Source organism: Pteronotus mesoamericanus, unplaced genomic scaffold, assembly GCF_021234165.1.
Source record: "Pteronotus mesoamericanus isolate MK-2021 breed Mesoamerican mustached bat unplaced genomic scaffold, CSHL_Meso_final scaffold_476, whole genome shotgun sequence".
NCBI classification, from domain to species: domain Eukaryota; kingdom Metazoa; phylum Chordata; class Mammalia; order Chiroptera; family Mormoopidae; genus Pteronotus; species Pteronotus mesoamericanus.
The window spans coordinates 583862-600838 of NW_026555318.1; the positions used below are offsets into that span (position 1 = coordinate 583862).

Below are 16977 nucleotides of genomic sequence, written 5' to 3' on the forward strand. Positions count from 1 at the left end.
TTTGACATTGCAAATTCTTTTCTCATGGAAGTTGGACTCTCTAGAAAAGTGGTATTCTATCACTATGTTAGTAAAAATGTTATTCTAGTCACCAAAGGCAATAAACTACCTCAAATTTAGGACATAAAGTAGCATCCATTTTATGATGCTCATGGATTCGAGGGCTGAATTTAGACAGGCCCGGCAGGGATGTCTTGTTTTTGCCCCACGTTGTCTGGGGCCTCAGCTGGGAAGATGTGAACATCTGGGCAATCGTTGCTGCTTCGCGCACATTCGGTCCCTGTGCTGGGATGAGTCAAAGTTGATTTCAGCTGGAACTGTAGACCAAGTGCCTCCATGTGGCCTCTCCTTCTTTCCACCTTGGGCTTCTCACAGGATGTCTGCTGGGTTCTGGAGAACGAGCCGTCCAAGGGAATCAGGCAAAACGGCATGACCTTGGAAGTTGCATGTGGATACTTCTGTCATACTCTGTTGGTTGGAGCAGTCATTGGCTTAGCCAGGTTTAAGAGGAGGGGACAAAGATCTCTTCTTTCAATGGGACAAGTATCAAAGAATTTGGGGTCATGTTTTCCAACCACAACAATGCTGTCTGAATTTGAGGTTCTGTCCCCTTTCCATAGTTACTTTGAAGGAAGGAGTTCTAATGCAGGATCCATGGGCATGGACTCTTACCCCAGTTACAAACTGCTTCATGCTAGGGAAAGGGACCTGTGTCAATTTGCAAGAAGGTTTTTCCTTCTCTTCAAAAAGTATAGATCTATATTGTGGGTTTGTGATGTTGAGATTCAGAAATTTAAGTTTTCTTTCTCTGCTTTAGTTCAGTTGTCTATCTTAAAGGAATATTAATTACTTGCTATTCTGGATCAGCGATGCTTCTATGACTCTTATTTGGGCTTTGGCCAAAGATAACAGAACTCACAGGCTTTTCCCAGCAACTTGCCCTTCCCCCTTCATTTGTCTTCAGGCCTGGAAATTTTGACATGACAATGCTTGCCCAACCTACTATTGTTTCTCAAAGGCTGCACTCCTTCTGTTCTAAAATACTGGCAGTCCACCTCAGATCCCTGTGAGGATGAGTCCGTCAGCATTCACAGCTCAGTGGAAGGACGCTTTGCTTCTCTCTAGAAAAACTTCCAAACCCTAGGTAGCCAATCATACAGGGTAGAGCTCATCCTGTTTTCCCGGATGTAGGAGCCACATGGGCATCTTGCTTTTTAGCATCGTGGCCAAAGAACGACTTGGTCAGCAGATAATGTTTGCACACTGCAGCCATACGTGCATGTGCAAACGCAGTAAAGGAAACTATAGAGGAGTGTTCATTTGGTGTCTGAAGTCAAATATCCAGTTGGAAGCCCTGAATCTGGATGATACAGGAGGGTTGTCAGCAGGGAGCAGAGCTTCTCCTCAGATGGAGATGGTGGAATTAAAACAAGAAAAAGCCTGAGCTGTGTGTGTAAGTGCTGCAGGCTCTCAGAGTCAGAGTGGTGATTGCGCCAGAGGCGGGTTAGGGAAAGCTTCTCTAACGCTGGCAGGAAGCAGACGTACAGTGCCACTGAGGGGAAAAACATTCTAGGCGAAAATATCTGAGAAAGGAACAAAGTCTGTGAGGGGCGGGCGTGAGGGAGAGATATGATGACTTGATGTGAGACAGGACAGTGTTGAAAGCCATCTCGAGGCCGGAGTTGGCCTAAGGTGGCTGAGGAGGTGGAGCGACTTATGCAGGGAGAAGGATTTTTATGGTGGACATTGAGAAGTTAGTTATGTGTTTCAGCTTGAGGAGTGCTGTGACTTTACTCTTATTGAAAGGTTAGTGCAGGATCATCATTGAATTTTTTAAAAAGTAAAATGGAAAGAATTGCTCTGCTTCTCAGAATATAGTGCCTTTGCTTGGACAATCTGGTTTATCAAGGTAGTTGTAATTCATACCTATGGTTTATTCCTTCAAGACTTTTTTTTTGAGCACCTGTTATAGGCCAGGCCCTCAGGTGGGTGTTGGGGGTGAGGGAGAGGACACAACAGTGAGCAAAAGCCAAGTTTCTGCCTGTCCTCACTTGACTGGCTATCCAGCGTTGTGGTTACAAGTGCAAGTTGGAGAATCACAGTGCTCAGGTCCAAGCCGTGGAGGGCCCTTGGAGGGGGGCCTTGGTGCTGTCGAGCAGCTGGAAGAAGAACAGAACAAGGGCCACAAGCCCAGCCAGCAGGCTGGTGCCAGCTGACGCAAGAGAGGCGGGGCTAGCCAGGCCTTCCGTCACACTGTGAACGCTTACACTTGATACTGTGTGCCGGCTGTGTCCCAGGTGCGTTGTGAACATTAACTCTCCAGTCCTAACAATGACCCTGGGACGTAAGTCCTGTTTCCTCCCTCTTTTTACAGATGAGGAAACTGAGGCACAGAGGGAAAATAACTGGCACTCACTCCCATACATCTAAGCGGTGGAGGCAGAATGCACTGTGGCCCCAGGATCCATGCTCGAAACACATCACTTTTCTGACATAATATTGTATATTTTGTTTTAGCCTAAGAACAATGCAAGGTCACCAGTCTATGTTATTTATTTATTTATTTATTTATTTTAGAGGAAGCAGGGAGAGAGAAAGAGAGGGAGAGATCAATTTTTTAATTGTTCCACTTATTTATGCATACAGTGGTTGATTCTTGTATGTGCGCTGACAAGGGATCGAACCTGCAACCTTGGCGTATCAGGACAATGCTCTTATCAACTGTTCTACCGAGCTAAGGCAAGTCTTTGTCTTGAAAGGTCTCTCTACAGTATGGAAATGGACTGGAGGGAGGCAGGCCTATGTGGGAAGACAGTTCAAAGCTCCTGCTGTGGCCCAGCCACTTTGTGGCTCTGAGATTTCTGGCCAATTTTTTTTTTTTTTACTCCTTTTCTTGGGGGAAGGGTAGAGTTTATCAGTCAGCTGGAGTACAAACCCTGGACATTTTTGGTTAAATAGCAATTTACTACTTACAGCAGCATTTATTCTTGGATTGCAGTAACCTTATGTCTTGAGGGAATGGAATTTGTTCATAATTTATAGACTGAATAGCCTTTAGAGGCAATCCAGCCCAGTTGCTTTCCCAGTGTCAGGCTTACTGCTGTGATACTTCTCAGGGTCAGCATTTAACCTCCATTTGAAGACCAAATGCAGTAAGAACCTGGGAGGTTGTCCCTTACTCCTCACTTTCTCTGAGTCGCCTTTGCCCTTCAGCCAGTCACCACGTGCCAGGACATCTTCCTCTTTAATGTCTCTGGAAGATGTCCACTTGAAAACATTTCTAAGGCCGCTACCCAACTTCGGGCCACTGCCATCTTAATTATTTTGTCCCGAAGGATCTTTCTGAAATGTAAATCACGTGATCCTTTGCGTGCTTAGAACTTTGCAGACTTCGCCATTGCCCTGTTCATACGGCTCGCACAAGAGCCCTCTCCAACCTCATCTCATGCCATAGTCTCCTTCTGCATTCTCTACAGCGCTCTGCTTCATGAAAACTGCCTGGACCCCGCCCTGGAGATTACTGTTCAGTCCATCCGGAGTAAGGACCAGTGTCTGGCTTCTCAGAGACCCTTAGGTGATTCTGCTGTGCATCTCGAGCTGAGCTCCGACCTCTGTTCATTTTCCCAGTTTCTCAGTCTGGCCACACATTAGCATTATCTGAGGAACTTACAAATATGGATACCTGGTTCCCACCCTCAGCAATTCCAGCTTTGCATCTGGTTTGGTTTCCAGGCATCTCTACTTATTTATTTATTTATTTATTTAAAAAAAAAAAAAAACCTAAAAAACAACCTGCCTTTAGAATGCTAATCTGTAGCTGGAGGGCAGAATTTGGGAATAGATATTATGGAGAAACAGACTCCAGTTCTGGAATGATTTACCCTTTCATGTACTGACTTCCAAGTATCTGAAGAGCCACTTCTTTGTAACTTAGTTTTTTTCTCTGCTAACCCCACTTCCTGTTCTCCAAGCCTACTGGACAAAACATTGGAGTTTTTGGACTCCTTACACCCTGACTGCCCCTCCCTGAACGTGTTTGTTTTTACTGTGCCATTTCAAATGTGATACAATTAGACTATCATTCTAGATGTGGGCCAGTTTCACCAGAACTGATAGATCCTTTAGCTGTAACACTACAAATGTCTGTTAAAATACCATAAGGTCACGTTGACCTGGTATCGTGGTTGACTCACGGGTTACTTAAGGATCAGTGAAAACTCCCTCTCTAGCATAATGATTAGGAGTAGGAAATCCGAAAGCAGACTACTGTATTTGGGTTACGGTTCCAGCTCCCTACCTTTACTACCTGTATGACCTTGGGTGACTCCCTAAAACTTCTGTGCCTCGGTTTCCTCTTCTGTAAAAGGGATAAAAATAGCATCTATCTCATAGGATTGTTGTGAGGATGAAATAAGTAAATAAATATATGTCTAGTGCTTAAAACAACGTCTGGCGCATAGTAAGTACTGTATGAATATTAGCCATGTTCATTAGTTATTTGGATTGCTCTTAAACCAAGGTAATTTTTTATCTTTTATTTGGCTATCACTTACTGTTTTTACCTTTAGTCTTTTTAGGACTTGGAGCTACCCTCAGGTGGACTAAGAATGGAGATATTTGATTAGAGCACTACCTAACCCTTTGTCCTCCCACCCCACCCCTTGTAGACATACACCAAATTACAGCATTACTAACTTCCTCCCTTACGATAGGGTATAAAGGTCCATTAAAATGCATGTGTTTCACATAGCAGGGAAAGCTGACTTTATCATTTAATTTGGCTAATCCAAGGAATTAATGTATGTTTTCCTGGGCATTGAGGAAATTCATTTAGCATAAGAAATGTTGATGAAAGGGATTCCATGGAGGAGGGAACAATACAGCCATATCACATAGGAGAGATGCTGTATATCCATTATGTGGGTTTTTAAAAAATTTTTACAACAATCCTTAAAAGAGGGATACTTCCCCATTTTACTGATGAAGAAGCCTGTTCAGTAGTTAAGTAATGTTTCCCAAACAAACAACGGATAATAGCAGCCAAGGTTTGTGCTGGCCCAAAAAGGCTCTGGTTTCCTTGGCCTCAGACCCCGCTGCTGTCTGGTTGAGGGGGTGGAAGAGTCACAGTGTGGGGAGGCCATGTGACACACAAATTTGGTCTGTTTTGTGGTTTTTATGTAGGCTCAGACCAGTTCTCAGGCAGGTTTAGCCATAAACTACGCACTTAGCAATTGACAAAGCATGTCTAGCTGTGTTACTTTCAATTTAGAGAAAATCATGTTTGTTAGGCACTTGCTCCTTTAATGTGAAGTATTTGTGATCAAATACAGTGCCTATCCCAAATGAAGTATGGAGAATGCTTCAGTTGGTCTTTTTAAACGCCTTAACACTATTAGATTTAAAATAATAATAGGTCTTGGTAATTCATAGTTCTTCAATCTTTTTCCCAAAGACAGCTGGGTGAGCATTAGATTTGGGGTAATTCTTTTGGTTTTGTTTTTAAAACTCTGGCTGGCCGTCCTTCAAGGATCAGAGGTTTCCTTTCCTTTTTGCTGTTCACATTCCTGGTAGGCTCCGCCTCTTTAAGTTAACTCTAAACCTGACACAGTTTATTTTCTGTTTCTGGATATACATTAGATAACTATGTAAAGTCAGTACTAATGATACAACTTGGAATGGGAAAAATAATGTGCTTGGCACAAGATGCTTTCTTAAACTCTTCCTAGAAGAATTAAAGTGAAATAAGAAGGAAGAGGAAAATAGACTCTTTTGGGGTTTAGAGTGCTCCAGAGTATCATTAAAAACTGTTATTTTCCTTATTTCTCTGAGCTCTACTCCTTAGTAATTTAGTACTTCTTTCGTATATTGAATTTTGGCATATTAGCGGGGAACCCTAATTCAAGTTCTATTATATCTCAATGTCCATTTTTACAAGAGTTGGGTTTCTGACTTTAAAGCAAATCTTATTATTTGTAATTGAAATACTGTAGTATTATAATAAGTATAGTTCAGATTGGGCACTCAAGTGCTAACATTTGGTCTTTCTAGAAAAACAATATTAGATTTACGTACAAACTTCTTTCTGTAAAGGCAAACATCTAGTTTTAAACCTTATAAAGGTACTATTTGAATTTGTAAGCAATGAAATTATGTTTGTTAGACAAGTGTACTTATTTTTAATTTTTATTTATTGATTGAGAGAGAGAGATCAATTTGTTGTTCCCCTTATTTATGCATTCATTGGTTGATTCTTGTATGTGCCCTGACTGGGATTGAACCGATGACCTTGATGTATCAGGACAATGCTCTAACCAACTGAGCTACCTGGCTAGGGCCCAAGTGTACTTATTGTGAATTATCTTTTTAAATTTGAAATTTTAGTCTTATTGTCTAGGGTTATTATGAATGGTTAACAATAGTTAAATAAAGCTATAATATTTAAATGTGGACTTCCTGTCATTCATTATATCTTTAATCCTGTAATCAAAGTTTCATTAAGATTGAATGTCTTTTTCTAGCATCAGTTGCCTTTTATTTCTTTTCCTCCTTAATTTACTTTAAGGAGTTTGCAGCTACTTCATATTATTTTTGGAATGTGATGTGAAAACAAGTAAATTGGAGCTTGCAAATATAAGTAAATTCAGTGACTCTCAATGGGTTTAGCAGGATTATATTAAAACCACTAATAGAAGCCAAATAGTTGTTTAATGGGCTTTAAACAAAAATCTCGTTGTATAGAAAATGTTAACTATAGATAATAAGCTTTAAAAGATAATACAAAGCTGTAGGAATACTATGATCCCAACTTTTAAAAATAAATACAATATATATACATACTCTTGAGATACAGTAAAAGGAGTTAGACCAACACTGTACATCACTTATAGTTCTAGACAGTGGATCCCCCTTCCCTCCATTTCCACAGTGAACATTATTACTTTTATAATCTTTTCAAAATATCATCTTAAAAGGGCTGGTTTCTATAGCAATTAGTGCAACTATACTTCTATGTTACCTTATGCTTTTGCCTTAGCCACTGAGCCTTTCCTGACAGCAAAAGAGGATCTTTGTGTAGGTAACAGTAAAATACTACAGGTATTCTCTATTTAAGATATAGGTATTTCTAATATAGAATATGGCCAACACCCAAAGAGAAATTGTGTGACACATTACAAGGTGGAAAATAAATTATCTTTAGTTCACTTTCCGTTCTGGATGGGTCTGGTCTTCCTCCCTCTCCTTACTTTTCTCCCCTCCCGCCATCGTCCCTATTGTAAACCCACTGGTGCGTGAATGTGAAGTCCAAGTCTTAATTTAAAAGTGGTTTTATGAAATGATGTAGTGAAACTCTTGGGTAAGTGGTCCTGGCTTGTGTTTCTCAACATGCCCTTGGTTACTTTAGACTGAAGTACACAAGTGAGGACTGTGACTTTGGACCGACTTCTGTAGTGATCTATACAGTAAGAAATTCCCCATTAGACAGTGGTTGTTTGTCTTATGACTTGTTTGTTGGTAAAGTTACCCCCAAGAGGCTGAGAAATTCCTGTTTTGAAAAGTCCACAAAGTCTTTGATGACTTAATGTTTCATTTTTCTTTTCTCTTCAGTTGCAGAAAACAGTATCACATTTTCCTTGATATGCTGAGGTTTACTCCCTTCTAACCTAAATTCAGTCAACAGCTTGAGAGAATTAAGCCCTCTGGCACACGCTAAGCGAGCCGCTGCATTGGAATGAACAAAACTTCTCTCCTAAGCACTCAGGGTGGTGCTTGGCACTTAAATTGTGCAGATCACTTTCTGTGTTCCGGGGTTTAGTGAAAGTGGTTATTAAATCACAGCCTTAGAATTATCCCATAGATAAGAAATACTTTAATTAGAATTTAGTAGAGTTCTTCAGATTAACTTGTAATTTGAAAAACCAGAGAGGAGATTGTGAAATAAACTGGGCTATTTAAAAACTTTTTCCCAGTAAAACAGTTACCGCAAAGCTAGTTGGCACTGGTTCGCCTAGATAGCTTGGCTAGTGATCTCTCAGGGATATGCTTTCCTTGTGAAAAACGTTTGGCCTGATTGCCCTGGGGCCCCTGCCGGTTGTAGCTAAGCGGCCGGTGAGGAGATCAGTATCCAACTCTTTGCCCATGTCCTCCAGTGATTACATTAAGAAGCAGAACATAACATGAGTCATTTTTGGTGCGTTTATTTATATGGAAAAAAACTTATCTGGTTTCTTGTTTAAGAAATAGCACAATTACTATGCTATTTACTAAAATCCTAGCTAAAAACAACAACAAAAACCCTCTGAGTTATGGACTAGAAATGAATTGGACAATTTTCGACAACTCGTAAGTTGTTAATGGTGCATTAGTTGGAAAATGCAAATATTCATGAATGACCCGAATGTTAATCTATAACTGACCTGGCATAATGGGATGCTACTTTATGGTTTTACCTTAAAATTTCAGGGAGCAGACCATGATGGCTCTACATTTGTATCCAAGATAAGCAATTTATAACACTGGAGTAGATTTTGAAAAGTAGGTGTCTAATTCTTCGAATCATATGTTAGAAGAACCACAGCTTTTTGTTTACGTAAGAGCAGCACTGTTCAGTAAAAGTAGAATGCAAGTGACACATGTCATGTTAAAGTTGCTAATAGCTATATTAAAAGAAGTAAAAAAGAAATGGCTGAAATAAATTTTAATAATATAGTTTAGTTTACTTAATATACCTAAAATGTCATTTCAATATTAAAAAGATACTTTACCTTTTTTTTTTTTTTTTACTAAATCTTCAAAATCCAGTGTGTATTTTACACTTAAAGCATATCTCAGTTTGAAGCAGCCACATTTTAAGTATCCAGTAGCCACACGTGGGTAGAGGCTACTATATGGCAGGTCTAGAGTTTCAGTACATTTGCATTGCAGTAGAATCAATATAAATTGGCATAATATATAGCTTTTTATGCAAATCAGGTTCAGAGAAACATAAGGCAGATCCTGATACTTTTAGTTCATGAGGCAGATTTTAACTTGACTCTAATGCAAATATTGTAAGAGAGTTCTCGTGACCTTTGATTTCTTGGTGAGGGTAGTACATACCATGGTTACAGTGCATCAGCATGTAGCAGGTAGTCTGCTCTGAGAAAGAATAAATCAAGAAGTCCAGTTATGTATATGCGTTTGTATGTATTTGGTCTTTCATTAGATATCCTCCCTGTCCCAGAGAACCATCTCATTATACTTTGATGTGTACATTCCTCAGTTTTGGGGTATCACTCAGTTATTTTACAGTGTCTTAAGGCTACTTGTTTGGTGTTGCTATTTAGAAGGTGGTTAGCCAGGTTGGTTTCTCATACCGGAACATTTCCCTGGGGTCGTCTTTAACCTGAGGATAACACGTATGCCTGGTATTTAGTTTCTCTTCTCTCTCATCCCAGACTGAAAAATTTATAGAATAGAATTACTTTTTGTTGAGTGGGAGAATCCTAGGCAGATCCTTGCTTATACTCTTAAACCTGTAGTCTTAGAGTTAGCTCTCTATCTTTCCTGAACATCCACACCCCACATTTTGGTCTTAGTTCAGATTTATTCTGTATTCTTTCCAGTATGCTTAAAAGGGTTGTATGGTGGAAAGAAAGGAACTGACAGCTGCTGAGCATCTGTTGTAATAAGCAAGGCACTGAGATGGGGCTTTAGAAATATTATCTCAACAGCCCTAGGGGATGGGAATTATGATCTCTATTTTATAGATGAGGCAATGGAATTCTGGGAGTCATTTTTCAACTTCATGTATCTCTGGTAGATAATTATAGAACTTGGCATCATGCCCACATTGTCAATTCGTTTAGAAGAAGCTGAGATGTGGTTCCAGAAGTAGAGATCATGAATGTGTGTATGTCGTTCTAACCTGGCAGAGACATGCAGGATCCTTTCCTTTTATTCCTAATTACAGACCTGACGCCTGTGTTGGGTAGATAGGGTATTTCTAATATGGTATGTTTCTATTAGGGTATGTTTATCCTACTGCGGCTTGTAATGACCCTATGAACCCTTTGGCTTACAGTTGGGACCTCTGATTGCAGCAGGATGGCCCAATGGAATCAGCTACAGCAGCTGGACACACGGTACCTGGAGCAGCTTCATCAGCTGTACAGTGACAGCTTCCCGATGGAGCTGCGGCAGTTTCTGGCCCCTTGGATCGAGAGTCAAGATTGGTAAGTCCTTCCTGAGAAACTCCCCAAATTGTTAGGTTTGGTTTGCATCAAGAAGCATGATGTGTTCTATCTTAACTCTGTGCTATTTCATTGAAAAATGTATGGGTACAGGAGACGGGGTAAAAGAGATCAGGGGATAAAGAGATATTCTTAGTCTTGTATAAACATCTATATTAGAAGCACACACTGGCGACTAACTTTTGGTGCATCAAACAACCTGCTTGCTAGTAGGTATTTTCAGGACCGATCTGGATCTCACTACCTTGGTGAGGTCCTCTGTGTGTTCTGATGCTTCGGAGATGTGCTATAAATATTTTTTTATCCAAATGAGAAAAATGTTATGGATAGAAGTCTGGGTCCTTGCTTATGATTCCCTTTTAATTAAAGGAGAGAGACACAGTAAGAGAAATAGACTTGTTCATAGAGGAGATAGTGGCACAGATTTCCAACAACTATTTCCTTCACTTTAACATGTTCAGATTCAACTATTAATTTCGGTTTAATTCAGGCCTATGACCTAGCTGTTCCAGAATTCGGTGGAGGGCCAGGAAGGTGGTTCAGAGCTATTGGAGATAGGCCGTCCTGCTGTGGGGTTGCTTATTTGCCACTAATAATTTGATCACACAATTGACTGAGAACTGAAAGCAAAACAGCGTATCAGTCCACACAAATATTTTGTAAGTGTAGACTCTGACAGTGGCTAATAGTATCTAGAATGATTTGTATGGTTATTAGACTGCTGATAGTTATTAGTGCTGAACAAGTTAAATCTGTAATGATGAGTGGGTTAAAGTGTTGGGTTTGCCTTGGGTTTTATTTTTCCTCCTTGGCCTGGGTTTTCTCCCCATCGATGGTGACGTGTGCACGTGTGTGTAGGTTTCTGAATCGTTCTTTATTATTCTTCCGTTTCCTAGGGCTTATGCGGCCAGCAAAGAATCACATGCCACTTTGGTGTTTCATAATCTCTTGGGTGAGATTGACCAACAGTACAGCCGCTTCCTACAAGAATCAAATGTTCTCTATCAGCACAATCTGCGAAGAATCAAGCAATTCCTTCAGGTGTGATGAGAAACTGAACCAGCAGAGAAGGGTGTTAGCTTTCTTTCCTAGAAGTATTTCTTTTCTCATTTGAGAACCTATCTTGTACTTGAAATCAAAGAAGTAATTAGCCCTTTATCAAATCTCCGTATGCTCACCCATAAGCATCATTACCTGAAATTCACTAGTCAGTTGAAGTAGTAATGTGATTATTATGTTTATATTATATTAACATGTTAATAACATGATTGTAACCAGGTCCCCTCATAGGAAGATGGTGCTTCCTTTTAAATGCTACATGTTTGGCCGTAATTGGCTGCTCCAGGACACAGTGCCTCACTTCCCTGTAAGAGCAGGGTAGCAGACCGTCCAAACAACCAGGGGCTATGCCTTCTCTCACACTAGTACAGCTCATCATAACTGCTTTTCTTCTCTTCTCCCCTCACCTCCTGCTGATTGCAGCCAGGGTTTGAGGACTTTGTTTCATTGTTTCATGTAGTAAATGTTATGCACAATTTATGAGAAATTTAGCTTTAAGCCAGCAAAATTCCGGTCCACGTCTCCTTCGTCTACCACTGCTTTTCATTCCCCTTCTCTCCTACTTACAGAGCAGGTATCTTGAGAAGCCGATGGAGATTGCCCGAATTGTGGCCCGGTGCCTGTGGGAAGAGTCCCGCCTCCTCCAGACCGCAGCCACTGCAGCCCAGGTGAGGTCTGGGCACACACGTGGTGCCGCTGAAGATGCGCGTCCCTTCTCCTGTGCAAAGATGTGTTCGCTCTTATGTGGTCGTTAGGATGCACACAGCCCCCCAGGGGAGAAGTGGATGTTAATGGGTGTTTTGGATTTTTAAATTTTGTACATTGAAAATAACTTTATTTTTTTCTGAGTATATAATGCATTCGTCCCCTTAAAAAAATTAAATTACAGCAAAGTATAAGTAAGAAAGTTTTTTAAAAATTTGAAATGTCACTCATTCCCTCCATTGTTTTTCCCCAAGAAACCAGCATTAAGAGCCTGGTACATATCCCTTCACACCTTTTCTCCAGGCTCATATAAACTATATAAAATAAACACACATTATATTTAAATGGGTTTATTTCTTTCATCTTGCTTTTTTCATTTAATATTACACAACGTAAACCCTTCTAAGTCGAGTGATATAAAGGTAACTCATTTTTTTATTTGCTGCATTACATAGAGCTGGTGGTGTAGAGCTGAAGTAATTTATTCAGTTATTCTCCTTTCAATAGACATTCTCTTCATTTTGTTTTTTTCCCATTATAAATACTATTGCAATGTTGCTCTGTCTATCGTTATACATTCAGGCTTTGATTTCTCTGTGATAAACTTCTAGGATGTCTGTTTTTATAAATGAAGTTTTAAAAAATTTTTTTAGATAGAGATTTTATTTATTTATTTTTAGAGAGAGGGCAAGGGAGGGAGAAGGAGAGGGACAGAAACATCACTGTGAGAGAAAAACATGAATCGGTTGCCTCTTGTAAGTGCCCTGACTGGGACTGAACCCACAACCCAGGCATATCCTTGACTGGGAATTGAACCGGCGACCTTTTGCTTCACAGAATGTTGACCAACCAACTTGAGCCACATAAGTCAGGACTAAATGAAGTTTTTTTAGAACACAGCACACACATTCATGTGTGCATTGTCTGTGGCTGCTTTTGTCCTGCAGTGGTAGGACTGAGACATGAATTTGTGACAGAGACTATATGGCCTGCAAAGCCAAAAATATTTGCCACTTTGCCCTTAGAAAGCTTGCAGCCCCTGACATAGAACTACTGGTTAGATATCAAAGGCCTCAGCCCAGGTCTCACTGTTATTTTCTCTGTTTACACCATCTGGCATATTCTCAAGTCTCTTTTATGAAGCACAAGGAGCTAGGAAGACGAGTAGAGGTGATCCCTGCCACCAGGGCTCTTAGTCTACTTGGGATTATAGGCACACAGACACTCAATGTGAGAAAAACATGCAGGAGGATGTGAGTCATTTTGCCTAGGAAAGTTGAATAATGTTACCCAGGAGAGCAAAAAGTTGTGCTGAGTTTGAAGGTGAGCGAGTTCAGGTGCACCTGGGTAGCAGCTCGCGCCTGGCAGAGTAGACAGCGTGTGGGGAAGTAGAGTATGAAAACACACTGTGTGTTGGGAAAGAGTGGGCGGCTGGGGGTGACTAAAGCACAGGGAGGGCAGGTGTAAGTTGTTACAAGATTGTGTGAGACACCTGCCTGTGCTGAGCTGAGATGTTTCTACCTGGAAGCGGTGGCAGACAATAGTTCACAAAGGAATTAAAGGCAGGTGTCTGTAGGTGATAATTAATGACATCCATTTTCCCCCTTTCAGTGCAGTTCCAATCAAGAAATAGAATGGGGGTCCAATACAGATTAAAATATCAGCTGTGTTGTTGGTAAAACGAGACTGGAAAGCGTGGCTTGGGTGGATCACTGTAGGGCTTTCTGGTGCCTGCCCCCTGAGTTAGGTCTGGGGATGGAGAGACTGGGTTTGTAGAGCAGCATCTCCCCAGCCATCCACAGGGACCCTCAGAGACCATAGGCTCACACACGCTGAACACGGAGAGATCGGCCTCTAGAGCTGCTTCTGGAGACCAGGCCCTCGCTCCTGCTCTGGCTGTGCCTTAGGAAGGTGCAGGGTGGAAGGAGCGCCAGCTTCGGTGCTGGGTTCTTTGAAGACCTGGGTGTGGTCATTCTTTCAGTCTCGCCAATCAGATGAGTCACCCCCTATGACGAGAATAAGTAGGGATGGAGGTAGCCTTCTCAAAACTACTAAAGGAAGTTTGCATTCTGTGGGCTTGAGTAGGGGCCATGGGAAAGAGAGAGAATGGTCCCCTCTAAAACTGGCATGTTTAGATCTATTTTGGATACTTTTGTTAGCAGAGTACAAAACTGATTGGAAGTGAAAGAGATCAGAGGCAAAAATATCAACAGCTGGGGTTGAAACTGAGCCAGTAGCACTGGAGATGGATTTGAGGTTACGGAATACAGAGCCAAGAGTATTTGGTGACTCTGAAATCAAGAACAACAGGGAATTTCTAACTTGGAGTGCTGGGTATATAATGTCTTTCCTGGCTTCTCAAGTCTGTTCCATTGATTGATATCTCTGTTCTGTACAATATCACATTGTCTTGATTGCCACAGCTTTTACATGGTCCTTTTTTTAATCAGACAATCTATTGCTTTGACAAAACTTAGAATTTTCAAGTTTCATGTGCTTTTTGCCCTTTTTAAGGTACCAGTCTCCCCTTCTACCCCAAGATAGTATCTCTTGACATGCCCTTTCCCCATGGGACAGAATCGTTTTTTATTATCCCACAGAAATGTATTGGACACTATACACATTTAAATAGGCATCCAAAATGTGTGGTCATAAAAATTGTTCTGAAATTTTTTACATACGTACCTAGAATGAGTTTTTAGAAGGAAGGGACCATGTCCTCAACATGTGGCTTCCCGTGCAGTACACAGAGTAGGTCCCCAGTATGACCTAGAGATAAAAGGCCAAGGACACAGGTGAGACTGTGTGAGGGCTTCCTTGACATCACACGACAGCACGTGGAGAGCGGCAGCTGCTGCAGAACCGCCCGCAACAAGGCCCGGCGCACGGCCGCTGCTTCCCTTCCTCTCCCAGCGGCTGCAGTGTCTCAGGCCGAATGGGAAAGGTAGTGGGGTGGGACGCAGACTGGACAGAGGTGTTTTTCTCCCCACGTCTCCTGCATTGACATGTGTCAACTCCCTTTTTTGGCAGCAAGGGGGCCAGGCCAACCACCCCACAGCTGCCGTGGTGACAGAGAAGCAGCAGATGCTGGAGCAGCACCTGCAGGACGTTCGGAAGCGAGTGCAGGTAAAGCGAGTCTGGGGGAAACGCCCCTTTTCTTGGGGATGTTGCCCGTGGCTTCTGCCTGTGCCTCTTTTGAGGTTTTGGCTTCATTTTTCTCAAACACTTTTTTCCATCTCTCCAAGGAACTATTTTCTGCTTCAGTTTATATGTTTGTTTTAACAGGATCTAGAACAGAAAATGAAAGTGGTAGAGAACCTCCAGGATGACTTTGATTTCAACTATAAAACCCTCAAGAGTCAAGGAGGCAAGTGAATATTAGAGACGTTAAAAATCTCCTGTAGAAAGTGAGTTTGAGTTACTTGAGTTTCAGGAATTCTTTGGCTCGACCCTGTGTTCAGACTTTGGGGGTGGGTGTTCTTAGGGACTAATGTACTGTTTTGCTTAAGGGAGCCCGGTGACTAAGGATAGGAATGTTCCCTTGGGTCAAGAAGTTTTTCCTTCCTCCACAGACATGCAAGATCTGAATGGAAACAACCAGTCGGTGACCAGGCAGAAGATGCAGCAGCTAGAACAGATGCTAACCGCACTGGACCAGATGCGGCGAGTAAGAGCACGGGACTACCCAGCTCCTGTCTCACTCACCAGCGGTTCTCTGCATCTCCTGGCAGAACCTGCTTGGTTTTAAGTTCCTTCTCTGGAACTGACTGCAGCATGTGGTTAGAGACGGTCTGAGGAAATGTTTTCTGACTTTGTTTTGGTTTCCGACCAGAGCATTGTGAGTGAGCTGGCGGGGCTTTTGTCGGCTATGGAGTACGTGCAGAAAACTCTCACGGACGAGGAGCTGGCTGACTGGAAGAGGCGGCAACAGATTGCGTGCATTGGAGGCCCTCCCAACATCTGCCTAGATCGTCTAGAAAACTGGTGAGAGATGAAAGAGAAGCTTTTCCTTTCTTTGTAGAAAGCTAGGCTAAGTCATGGTCATAACTGCCGGCCCAAAGAGGTGGTACTGTACTTCAAAGATGGGGACTCATATAGTAAAGTATAGCTCTAAGAGTTAAAGCTTTCATGTTATTTGGACATTTTTTAAAAATGAAAATGTACTTATATTACTGTATATTAAATTTGTTTTATTTTATAACTCAATGTTTTTGATTTAGGTGTATTTAACAGACTAAATTTTAAATTTTAGTTACTTTAATAATCTAAAATGACACATGTTCTTTATAAGGGAAAAAAAGTTCAAATCCAGAAAATTAATAAAGAGAAGAAAAGTCTTTTAAAATTGAATTATTCAGAAGCACCTGCAGTTAAGATTTTAGTGACCATCACTCTTGATAGCTGTTGTATTTGTACATACAAAGACAGAAATCTGAATGAATGTTTTTACATTAGTGGTATTGCTCTTCATATGCTCTTCTGAAACCTGCTCTTTTACACATTCAGCCAGCCAGCATGTCTTTATGAGCACCCTTGATATGCAAGGTCCAATAAGGAATGGGTCGCACCAGCTTAAATAAACTAGGAGAAACTTGACATCATGGGAAACCCAGATACACAGAGCATGAAATTGGAAATTTAGGGCAACTCTATGTGAGAATGCCTGTTTGTTCATATCCTCGCAACCCTGAGTTTTGTTAACTTCACTGAAAGCAGTTTTAAGTTCTTTCTAATCAGGGAACCAAAAAGCTTAGGTTCTGGAAACAGGAGAATGTTAAGTGCCAGAAAGGAGCCAGGGAGCTCAGAAGTCCCATCAGCCGTCCTGCCCCATCCCTGCCCACCCTCACCCCCCTGTGTCTTTCATCTTCTCTTTCTGAGGTCTTTTAGTCTTTATTAAACTAGTGGTATGCCATCAAGGAGAGATACTAGTATTTCCTGTTCTTGGGGACAGGCTTAATCAGTCTTTGACTCCCTATCCGCTTTT

The 16977-nt window shown here is 41.4% G+C and overlaps 1 protein-coding gene across 2 annotated transcripts in view; it reads left to right on the plus strand.

Moving 5' to 3' along the window:
• STAT3 (signal transducer and activator of transcription 3) overlaps positions 1 to 16977 on the plus strand; it is a 53536-nt gene that overhangs the window by 19355 nt on the left and 17204 nt on the right. For both annotated transcript variants that reach the window (XM_054593681.1, XM_054593682.1), the window contains exons 2-8: positions 10061 to 10211; positions 11126 to 11270; positions 11858 to 11956; positions 15024 to 15119; positions 15279 to 15360; positions 15566 to 15660; positions 15826 to 15977. In XM_054593681.1, the coding sequence (XP_054449656.1) occupies positions 10084 to 10211; positions 11126 to 11270; positions 11858 to 11956; positions 15024 to 15119; positions 15279 to 15360; positions 15566 to 15660; positions 15826 to 15977 (797 nt within the window). In that variant the 5' untranslated portion in view covers positions 10061 to 10083. The remainder of the gene's footprint in view (positions 1 to 10060; positions 10212 to 11125; positions 11271 to 11857; positions 11957 to 15023; positions 15120 to 15278; positions 15361 to 15565; positions 15661 to 15825; positions 15978 to 16977) is intronic.